Here is an 11717-nt window from a genome sequence, read left to right on the forward strand (position 1 = left end):
TCATAAAATTCTTTAAAGTTTTTTTCTTATTTTGTTCATGATTTCAATCAGTTAAGGAAAACGCGTTTTCTATATATGCAAATACACTTTTAATTTTTATTTTGTTTTCCGTTTTTATCTATTAAATTTTGAAATGTTTCCAGTTAGTATTTATTGTTTGTTGATATTTTTTGGGAAAGACGTATCTGTTTCATTCATCGTCATCTGTACTAAGGGGTGATGTATCACTATTATCAGAATCCAGATTTTGTTACACTGTATTCAACTATATATGTTAAAAAAATATACAGTATATGTTAATTAGGTTTTACGGGATTTCCTTTTACGATTTGATCAATTAAAGGGGTGATAGCCAAAAAATAAATAAATAAAAAAAAAGAAGAGAAGTAAAGGTTATGATAAAAAGTGGTGACAAGTGTGAAAAATTCTCATAAGACTTAACGAAGCTTTTATCTTCTTCATCAATGGCGGTTCCTAGTCAAGCCAGTTTCTGTGCGCAGACGATGCGTTACTTCTGAAAAACTTAACCTTCCAGGTATGTTTGTGTGTGTGTGTGTTGTGAAAAACTTGATGGATCATCTCTCGTTTCTGAAATTGATGATCTTTTTTCTGTGAAATACAAATCTTTTATTTTTTTTTTTTGCACAATGAGATTTTTGATGTTGTTTTAAAAGAAAATATATGTTCTGAATCAATAGCTCAGACTCAATTATTATGTTTTTTTTTTTTTGGGTGCAGAGGAGACACATATGGACTAATGTTAGACTCGTCCTTGTTCCACTCTTGCTTTGCTTACTTCTCCTGGGATTTCAAAAAGTGTCTGATACTATGCAGAAAGCGCAATCGCGCCCGATTGATTGTAAAAATAATGATGACATTAATTGTCCCATCCCAAACCCTCCGTTGTTGCCTCCAATGTTAGAGATTCCAGTGCCTGAATTCCGTGCTGTCAGAGATGGTTTCTTCTCCTACAAAGACCTTCCTGACAAGTCTTGTAGAAAAACAGGAACCTGTCCTGTAACTATACTTCTTACTGGGAGTAACCATTCCCTTGGTCAAGGTATATGCATGCTTGATCTGTCTCTGTGTAACACTTACTTTTGTTTTTTTGTGTTTCTGTGTGTTAACTTATCAGCTCAAGTTGTTTTTCACAGCTATATCTGAGAATATGTTTGGTGGTTCGTTTGCTGTGAATTCCTCCGACCTCTTCGCTAGTTTAGCCAATAATGTCTTGGTATGATTTTGATATTTCTTTCCATCAAAATAAGTGCAGACATCTATCTCTATCCATCTCTCTGTGTCGTCTTAGATTTTTTACCAAAGTTCATGATGACTTCAGGGTTCAACACAACCAGCAGGCACAACCAATTATCAAGATCCAGGGATTATATCGGGTAATCCCATCTACAGCATCCAAACTCAGTGCAGTCCAAACGCTACATGGCCACTCTCCATTGGGAAAACTCGTACAGGTAACAAAGCTTGAGAATGAGAGAATAAAATGTGAGGTTTTCTTCACTTTTGATGATTAATTTAGTAGCTGTGTCTATGTATCTCAGGGGTGAAGTGTGTTCAAGGGTTGTTTTCCTGGAAGAATAACTCTGCAGAGGTCAATGATGAGCTTTTCAAGGGTAGTTGGAGGGGAAATCCTGACCGGATGACTAATGAGATTGCTGCAGGTTGGTTAAATTCTATTCTATATATATGCATATATGTACTAATTATCAAGTTGTGATTCTTGACTGTTGATGTTTTTTTTTTTTTTTTTTTTNNNCTGCCTTAGCATATGATCTCATGAATACGGATAGAAGCAACTTCGATGTGAGCATCTGGTATAACTCAACATACAGTTACGGCGAATCAAGTGGACCTTTGGTTCGTGTTCCTCGCTTGCTCAATCTGGTATGAAATTAAGCCAAGGCTATAGCACTCTCAAGGCACCGTTGAATTTTGTAATATATGCGCTTTTACACGTTTCTTTTGATTGAACCGGTCCAATGTTTCACACTGTGCAAAACTGCAGGTATCAAGTGCTTATCTTACGTTTCTGAAAGGCCCCGGGACGAGGATACTATTCGAGTTTGTCAAAGAAGTTCCTAAACACCAATCTAAAGTCGGTTTTGATTTTGCTGTCTATTTTGAACCGCTTTTTTTCACTTGGGTTCTTCTTCTTCTATTCCCTGTAAGTTCTTCTACAATTGAATACTTTAGGCCATTACAAGTACTAAACTCAACAAAGTATTCAGTCCCAATACGTGTCTCTGTGTATGTATCATTCTGCAGGTGGTCTTGACATCATTGGTGTATGAGAAGCAACAGCGTCTAAGAATTATAATGAAAATGCACGGTCTAGGCGATGGTCCATATTGGATGATTTCTTATGCCTATTTTCTTACTTTATCTCTGTGTTATGTCGCTGCTTTGGTGGTCTTCGGTTCTGTTATAGGACTCAAGTACTTCCGGCTCAATGACTACAGCATTCAGTTCATTTTCTTTTTCATCTTCATAAATCTGCAAATCTCTTTCGCCTTTTTAGTTTCTACAGTATTCTCAAAGGTTAAGACTGCAACAGGTACTCAACAATCACATTTCTTGAATTCATCTCAAGAATATGTTTCAATTTCAAAAAAACGACTTCTTGAATTTACTTGGCTTAATTGTAGTTGTTGCTTACACATTGGTGTTTGGAAGTGGGCTCTTTGCAACCTTTCTCTTCGGAGCACTGCTTGAAAATCGCTCATTCCCTGGTAAGTTAACAAAATCAATACCTTGAATAAAAAATACACATGCAAATTTATATATGACCACTTATTAACTAGTATCTATCTACGTTCACAGAAAAATATATTCTTTCCTTGGAGTTGTATCCCGGTTTTTCCTTATACCGAGGAGTGTATGAGTTATCGAAATCTGTTAGCCGTGGAAACGGGATGAAGTGGAAAGATCTCAGTGAAAACGGAATGTATAAGCTGTTCTACATCATGTCAGTGGAGTGGATTGTGACTCTCACTGTGGCCTACTGTATAGATGCGGTTTCCTCATCAGGGAAAAGTCCTTTCTCATTCTTCAAGAACCCTTTCAAGAAATCATCTTCGTTACCAAGTCCTAGTGTGCAAAGGCAAAGCTCTGACAACGTCGTCATTGATATGAATAAAACAGATGTCACTCACGAGGTATGGGAAGAACAGAATCTTTAAGTTTTCTTATTCAATTTCCATATGTATTTCTCGTTCTGATAAAAATAAAAAATGAAAATAATCAGAGGGAGAAAGTTGAACAATTAAGGGAAAATTGGAGCACAGGGCATGCGATCGTGTGTGACAACCTGAAGAAGGTGTATCCTGGTAGAGATGGTAACCCGGCAAAGCTAGCTGTAAGAGGTTTATACCTCGACGTGCCTGCAGGGGAATGCTTTGGCATGCTTGGACCCAATGGTGCTGGCAAAACCTCTTTCATCAATATGGTGAGTTTCGCAAATTAAAACCACTATTATTACACTGCATAAACGTTTCATAGTTTCAAAACTTTGTAACATTGTACTGCTGCCTTAGATGACCGGGCTCCTGAAACCGACATCTGGAACTGCGTTTGTTCAAGGTTTGGACATATGCAAGGATATGAACAAAGTGTATACAAGCATAGGCGTATGCCCACAGCACGAGTAAATCCCCTTAATCAACTTTTTTCATTTTATTCCTTTACCAAGCAAGGAACAACGAGAGGAATGTTTATTTATTTTCCTCTCAGCTTGCTTTGGGAGACGCTAACAGGAAGGGAGCATCTGCTCTTTTATGGGAGACTTAAGAATTTCAAGGGATCTGCTCTAACGAAAGTATGTTTATCGCTTTGCAATTATCTTATATATGTGTTATTACTCCACTAGAGAATCTTGATTTATGGATATGTGATCATTTACAAGGCTGTGGAAGAGTCTCTCAAAAGTGTCAGCCTTTTCGATGGAGGAGTTGCTGACAAACCTGCTGGAAAATACAGCGGAGGTATGAAAAGGCGACTTAGCGTGGCCATTTCGCTTATTGGGAACCCAAAGGTGCAGCTCCTGGTCTCAATTGCCATGTGATTTTGTAAAACAATGGCTAACATTTTATGACGAAACCATGGTCTGATTTTTTTTAATAGGTGGTTTACATGGATGAGCCTAGCACTGGACTTGATCCAGCCTCAAGAAAGAACTTATGGACAGTGATCCTGCGTGCAAAACAGAACACAGCCATAATCCTCACAAGTAATTTCAGTCTCTTTCTCACTACTCTCCTACATCTGAAACTGAACCTATTTAGACTCATCTTGTCTAAAAGAGCTGTGAAGGCTAATACGTCTCATAAGAAAGTGATGGATATTTTAACCTATTCTCTCACGTTTGCAGCACACTCGATGGAAGAAGCAGAGTTTCTTTGCGACCGATTGGGGATATTTGTAGACGGAGGCTTGCAATGTGTAGGAAATCCGAAAGAGTTAAAGGGAAGGTATGGAGGACTGTTTGTCTTCACGATCACGACCTCAGTTGAACACGAGGAGGAAGTAGAGAGAATGGTTCAACGTATTTCGCCAAACGCCAAGAGAGTATATCATCTAGCGGGAACACAGAAGTTTGAGATCCCTAAGCAAGAAGTGATGATTGCAGATGTGTTTCTGATGGTGGAGAAGGCCAAAAGCAAATTCACAGTTTTTGCTTGGGGACTTGCCGATACAACTCTCGAAGACGTCTTCTTCAAGGTTGCTACATCTGCTCAAGGCTTCAACTCTTAATGATTCATCCTACCTAGGGCATCACTATTGCTATTATTCTTTTCATTGACTAATTTAATGCCTTGAGAGATACGTTAACTGCAATAGACTTCTTTTTCAATGTTTTGAATCACTGCAATCTGATCAATTGTCCGGTACTTTTGGATCTTAAATACATTTCTCCTAGTTAATTATAACAGCAATAAGATGAATAAGAGAAACACTCTAAAGCTCATCACCGTCCGTGACTAGAGAGCCAGAGCCAGTAGCTAATGACCTCATCATGTTCTTTATATGCTCTTGATCGATCCCAAAAACTCCTCCAATAGTAACGACTCCAGGATTCTGGCTATTGTAAAACGAGAGAGCAGTGGCTCGTTCGAAACCACCGCTTAAGCAGAAATGAAGCAATCCTTTGGGGAAGACAAAAACATCGCCTTTTCGCAGAACAGTCTGAAAAATCTTGTTGTTGGTATCCACAAATCCAGCAAACACGACTCCACTGACCACAAAGAGCAACTCGGATGACCTCGGATGTGAATGGAACGGCACAGTTCCATCCCTTTCGAGGTCCATGCGAGAGACTGAGAGGCCGAGAGTGTTTAGACCTGGAAACTCTAGTGCGGTGAGCAATGTGACGTTGGACTGAAGATAGTTGTTTGTGTCTCCAGCTACTGTAAGTTTACTTGACTTGAAATCTTGAGCGTTGATTATGGTCGGGTTCTTGCAAGGATATCCATTGATGAAGAAGGTGCTTTGCTCTCCCGGAGCCGTCGGACACGTGTCCTGCATATTGTCCGGATCCGGGGATACAGATGAGATGATCGCACAAAACATAATCACCACGAAAGTTTTCATCCTTATGAATTGGTGATGAAGAGTACTTAACTTATAATATCAGATATATATAGATATATCCACAAAATAAAATAAAGTACTCTGTTTCTAGGCGATGAGGCTTAGAGTTGAGTACACTACTTAGTGGCTTTTTGAGTAAGATTATGTTCTAAGATGTAAATCGCTTCTAAGTAAAACTTTTCACTGTTGTCCAACTAATTGATGTTGACATTATTACTTCTTGAAGCTCTAGTTTTGTTTTGTTTAGCCGACAATGCAATCTTGCTTAGCTATAACAGGAAACCAAAGAAGCTTAACTGGTTAAAAGATTAATTCAGATATTTTCCTCTTATGAGAAAGTACAGTGGTTTGATTAACCAATTTATACAATTAAAAGGGACAGACGTTTATGTCCAAAAGTTTGGAGATTATTTGAAATCTGAGCCGGTAAGAAAACCTTTTCTCTAGTTCCCATTTTCAAACGGGGAAGTATCGGTTTCATCGCGCTTGTGTACGCTCTGGAGAATATCTTTGATGAACTTTATGAAAGAGCAGAGTCCACCCAAGAAGTTATGGTCGATGCGCCGTTTCCACCAAGAACATGCGCGAAATCCACCAGCTTTACTCGTGCTCGTGCAGCCTGCACATCATCATCTCCTCCTTTCATCAAGATCGATTCATTCTCATAAATCATCAGAATCGAGCAAGAATTGAAATGGTAAAGCGTTTGGGTTTCGAACCAATCCTGAGCTCCAACAACTGCACTAAAATCCCATTAGGACCACCATAAACCTCTGACGCAAAAGCACAGTTAGGTGTCAAGTTAGAGTCAGCTGGCGAGTTTGATGACACAAACTTCCTCACAGCCAACCTAGCGCCATCTGCATTGTACCCAAGAACAAGCTTCCTCTCAGGTCTCCAAAAACTTGACTCTTGGTGGTCGAAAATCTTAAAACCCGAAACCCTGAAACCCAACGAAACCGTGGTGGTCTCTCTGTCTTTCTTGATACATTTCTTGAAGCAATCTTCAGATACATCAGGGTACCATGTCCTAGATCCAATCTTAACATCCATAACCGAGGGATTTGAGTACCCGGAAACAACATCATCAAGAACAAGATGAGGAAGCTTGCCAGATCCATCAGACGCTTCCACTAACTGAGTGCCGTGATACACTGGGAAGTATCTATGGATGTGATCTGGAACCATCTTGTTCGACGTGAAAGACTCATAGAACTTAGACTCGTGTTCGCCACGAGAATCACCCTGAAGTGGCTTAAAGAACCTGCCTTGGTCATCCACAAGTGGACCGAGCTTACCATCACTAGCAATGTGACCAGCAACTTGGTGTTCAGGGACCTTGAGCATCTCTGTGCAAATTCAGACTTTATATGGTGATACTGAATCTGAAGAACAAGAAATCAAAACTCAACCATAAGAACATTTCTTACACCGAGAATTAAAAAAATAAAAATTGAATCTTTTTTTAAGACATAATAGATCTAAACATTCAACAGATGATTGATCTAAAATCAAAGTTTCATCCTTTCATATCCAGGAAATAACTCATAATCAACCAAACGCAAAATCCAAAAATAATTTCATTCTTATGAATCAAAAAACTAGGGCTCTTCAATTACAACACATAACCAAAACACGTATATCAGAATCCCTCGAGTTCATCGTCGAAGAAGAGAAAACAAAAACAAAAAAAGCGCGAGAAAGTAACAATTAACAAAACCTAGAATCAAAATCTACGAAAAAAAAGATAAACAATTTGAGATCTCTAAAAAGCGAACAGAAAGTGAAAAAAAAAAAAAAAAGAAGTAAAAAAGTAAAGATTTTTGTGGTAATAAAAAACATACAAATTGAGTTGGAGCAACACTCAGATCAGATGTAAGAGATTAATCAAAGAAAAATTATAAACATTAAGGACCAAATCTCTTACCAAACAAATCTCCACAGAGAGATTTTGATGTTCAAACGATATTCCATAAGCTACAATACCTTGTCGGGAAGACGAATAAAAAAAAAAAAAAAGTAATTAATCCAAAAAATCGAATCACTAAACCGGACTATCATTGACGAACCGGACTTTTATAAATAAACCGGAATATCATTGACGAACCGGATTTTTAGAAATAAACCGGAATTGAATATATAGGGCTTCTCTTAACGTCTGGTATATACGACGAACTAGTGTCTTCTTTACGAATCCAGCCGTCATCGCTCTTTACTCCGGCCGGCGAAATTAGGTTAATAATCTCTCTTCTTCGATTGTACTACTCTCTTCTTTTTTTTTTAGCTCATCTATGGTTTTGGTGTCTCTCTATATCTGTGAATTTAGGAGCTCATTCTCTGTTACGATTCTCTCTTCAAAGGGTTTATAAGAGGTTTTTGCTTTTTTTTTACACATACAAAATGTTTCGTCTTCGTTGTATTCACCATATCGATTTCTTTTTGTTTCTTTCTTCACAGGATCGTATAAGAATAAATGGGTCGTTTCAAAAACGTAAGTTTCTTTACCCTGTGTGAATTCGTGTTATCTCTTTATAGTTTTTTTTTTTTTGGTACTGAAGACTTTGTGGAATTTGGATGATATAGAATAAGAAGAGTAGGGTGATTGTGAAGCCTATATCGAAGAAGAATCAAGAGGATGTTAGTCATGTCACTGGTGATAAGATTCCCAAGAGTTTTGTCTTTTCTAGGATGAAACTCCCTCCCTCTGTTAGACAACTTCAGATGGATTTGAGGAAGCTTATGCTTCCCTACACTGCTCTCAGTCTTAAGGTCTGTTTTCCAAAAAAAACTGCTCTTTAGTTTTGGGAAACACTCAAAAACTAACCATTACTGATGCAAGTTTTTATCTTTATTTCTCTTTGCAGGAGAAGAAGCGAAACACTTTAAGAGACTTTTTGAATGTCTCAGGTCCAATGGGTGTTACTCATTTCCTTATGCTTTCGAAAACTGCGTCTGCTCTGAATCTAAGAGTAGCGAGAACACCTCAGGGACCTACACTTACTTTTAAAATTCATCAGTATTCCTTAGCTTCAGATGTAGCTCAGTCCCAGACTCGGCCTAGATGTCCTCAAGATCTTTTCAAGAGTCCCCCTTTGGTATATTTTAGTCTCAACTTCTTCTCTCTTATACCTATTATATTATGGTTTTTTGTAAGCTGTGGGATTTGCTCAGACCTGACAATGTTTAACTTTCTCGTTGGTTTAGATTGTCCTTTCTGGATTCGGTTCTCAGGAGTTGCATCTGAAACTGGCCACGATTATGTTTCAGAACATATTCCCATCTATTGATATTAACACTGTAAGTTTGTTGCCTAGAGCTCTATATATGCTGTGTTATTGATTTGATTGTAATAACTTGTCTCAGCAATTTGATTCTGTTCTTCTGATGGTGAAATATATCACAGGTCAAGCTCTCCACATGCCAGAGACTAGTACTCTTGAACTACAACAAAGACACAAAGCTCATTGATTTCCGCCATTATTCTATAAGACTTCAGCCTGTTGGAGTGTCTCGCAGGATCAGAAAATTTGTGCAAAATCATCAGGTTCCTGATCTTAGGAATCTCCAGGATGTTAGTGATTTTGTTACCAAGTAAGGATCCACATTAATTTAATCTTGTTTGTTATTTACAACACTCTGTATCGATCTTGGATGAATTGATGTGATGTGTTTCATTCTTTTTTTTTTTTTCCGTATTTTCAGGGCTGGTTACGGATCAGAGAGTGAAGGAGATGAAGAAGCAGCAACGGTGACACTATCATCTGATCTAGGTCGAGTTAACAAAGGTGCCACAAAGAGCGCAGTGAAACTGCAAGAAATTGGACCGAGAATGACTATGCAACTCGTTAAAGTTGAAGAAGGGTTGTGTACAGGAGGAATCATTTTCAGCGAATATGGTAGATGTTAAATCTTATCCCTTACAATTTGGTTTTAAATCTCCCATAATACATGACGGAACACATCCGATATCGAGTTTGTTTTTTCAGAAAATGTGGATGGAAAGAAGGAAAACGTGAAGAAGAAAAAGGATGAAGAGGCTGATGATGAAGAAGAAGAAGATAGTGAAGAAGAAGAAGAAGGTGGAGAGGGTAGTGAAGAAGATGGGGAAGGCATGGATGAAGATTTTGAAGATTGAAAAGAGTTTAAGTAGTGTATAACACTGTTTTCACATGAGACTTTGAATGTCATCAAGTTTTGTTCCTTGGATCTCTAAGTAATGATCTATTTGTCTGACTTGAAATATGAAAACTATTATTACAAAACCTTTTGTACTACGAAAACCAAATTTCTTCTGAGATTTAGTATTTTGACCGAATCATCTACGTACTTTGTTTTTGGAGCGTCTCGTTCTTTTTGGAAACCCGAGGAAATATAAATTCTCTCTCAAGCATCTCAGATTCTCAAATACGTTGTCCCATTTTCTTCTCTTCCAATGATTTAACTAAATTTTACTTCCAATGGATTCGTTTTGCATTTTGACGTAGTAGATCAATATGTTGTTTGGCTTTTGCGTGTTACACTACAATCTAGACTAATCAGAACCATAATTGAAATTGCAATAAAATGATTCATACTCTAGTTTCAAAACTTATACATCATCATTCATTCATTAACCACTAGAGTACGAGAGAACATTATTAGTTAAAGAACACAAAGAAAAAAAGAAGAACACAACAAAATTGTGTATTGAAAAGTTGAGAACTGTTGTTTATAGAGATACGTATAAAACTTTGTATATGCAGATAAAAGTACAAAAAAGACGCGAAGTACAACAATCAGTTGAGGAATCTAACGGCTTTCCATCTCGATTCCTGTGGGCTGTGTGGACGATGACATACATGTTTGTTTAATCGTACGTATCTTCTTAAAAAATCTATATCCAACTCTTTTTTTAGTGATGACCCTCCAGTTTCACTTGTTTCCAAAAATACACCCTTTTTGGAAAACTCATATATATACACTATGTGGCTTTTACAAATTTAGTAACGGTCTAAACAATGTGTATATTTTTTAGGGAGATGGGATATATGGAAGTATCCAATAGAATCCGTGAAAAAAACAATAAAGTTTTTTCAAAGATTTATTATTGCATATATGGGAAGAAATCGTTTGGATATGATTTTTGGCAAATAATGAAACTAGTTTCATATTTTGATTTTAAAGACTAAAATTAAGTTTCATCTATGTGATAAGATTACTAGTTTACATGTATACTGTTTGATGTTTAAGTTATAGTATGCGGTATGATTTTTGTAGAAACACTAGACATATAGAGCTAAAAGTGAGAAAATTAATGATCAACGGTGATAGGTGTAAAAGATTTGGTCGGAAGTAGCAGGTTAGATGGATATTTTCAGACTGAAGAGTAGTATATTAAAGACCCAATTCCCCCTCTTGAAGTTTCAAGACGAACGAACTACTAACTAAAACGTCTTTATTATTATTATATTTTTTTTTTACTAATTAAAACGTGTAAGGGAAATAAACATGTTGCTTCTCCTCTCGTGAAATAATTCACAATCTGGTATTTATTATGGGATTTATGACTTATTTATTGCAGATATATTTCTTTCCTCAACCCTATATTTAAGCAAAATGCTATTTATTTCCGAATCAATTAATAAATATGTTTCAAACTTTTTAATTCTACATTCTCAAATTAATATCTCTTATATTGGAATTTTTCATTAAAAATTATATATTACTAGAATTTAGATACCCGCACGCGCGGGATTTTATTTTTTTAATCAATATAAGTATTGAGCTCAAATATAATTATTCAAACTTTTGAGTATAAATCTATATAAACAATAAACTTACTTTACTAAGTGATATATTTTTGAAGATAATATTTATTTGTTATATCTATTTGCGTGAGATTTTATTTAAATTTTTTATCAATAAGAATCATTAAATATAAATCAATTATTTCAAGATTAAAAGATAAATCTGTATAAAGACTATTTATTTTACTAATCTATATATATGTCATATATTGTCTATTGTTGAAATAATGTTTTTCTGACAAATCAACATTATATCACGTGATAACAAAAAATGACTTAAAAACTTCAATGGAAAAATAAACAATATTATCGACAATCTTCTGACCT

At 36.5% G+C, this 11717-nt stretch overlaps 2 protein-coding genes and 2 pseudogenes across 4 annotated transcripts; 2 read left to right on the forward strand and 2 right to left on the reverse strand.

Annotated features, from left to right (window-relative positions):
- On the forward strand, positions 465 to 4879 carry LOC104762292 (annotated as a pseudogene).
- Positions 4868 to 5622, reverse strand: LOC104762291 (germin-like protein subfamily 3 member 4). The gene has a single exon (XM_010485553.1). It carries the CDS (start codon positions 5602 to 5604, stop codon positions 4972 to 4974), a length of 633 nt encoding a protein of 210 aa, XP_010483855.1. The 5' UTR covers positions 5605 to 5622; the 3' UTR covers positions 4868 to 4971.
- Positions 5877 to 7617, reverse strand: LOC104762293 (annotated as a pseudogene).
- Positions 7772 to 9908, forward strand: LOC104762294 (peter Pan-like protein). Of its 3 annotated transcripts, XM_010485555.2 has the most exons (9): positions 7772 to 7838; positions 7931 to 7976; positions 8062 to 8095; positions 8188 to 8373; positions 8469 to 8699; positions 8809 to 8901; positions 9008 to 9195; positions 9307 to 9500; positions 9591 to 9908. In XM_010485555.2, the coding sequence occupies exons 3-9, from the start codon at positions 8078 to 8080 to the stop codon at positions 9737 to 9739; spliced, it is 1059 nt and encodes a 352-aa protein (XP_010483857.1). In that variant the 5' UTR covers positions 7772 to 7838; positions 7931 to 7976; positions 8062 to 8077; the 3' UTR covers positions 9740 to 9908. The 3 variants fall into 3 exon arrangements, with proteins under 3 accessions (XP_010483857.1, XP_010483856.1, XP_010483858.1); XM_010485554.1 differs by lacking the exon at positions 7931 to 7976; XM_010485556.1 differs by lacking the exon at positions 7931 to 7976 and having other exon boundaries at positions 9578 to 9661.

Source organism: Camelina sativa, chromosome 18 (assembly GCF_000633955.1).
Source record: "Camelina sativa cultivar DH55 chromosome 18, Cs, whole genome shotgun sequence".
Classification (NCBI taxonomy): domain Eukaryota; kingdom Viridiplantae; phylum Streptophyta; class Magnoliopsida; order Brassicales; family Brassicaceae; genus Camelina; species Camelina sativa.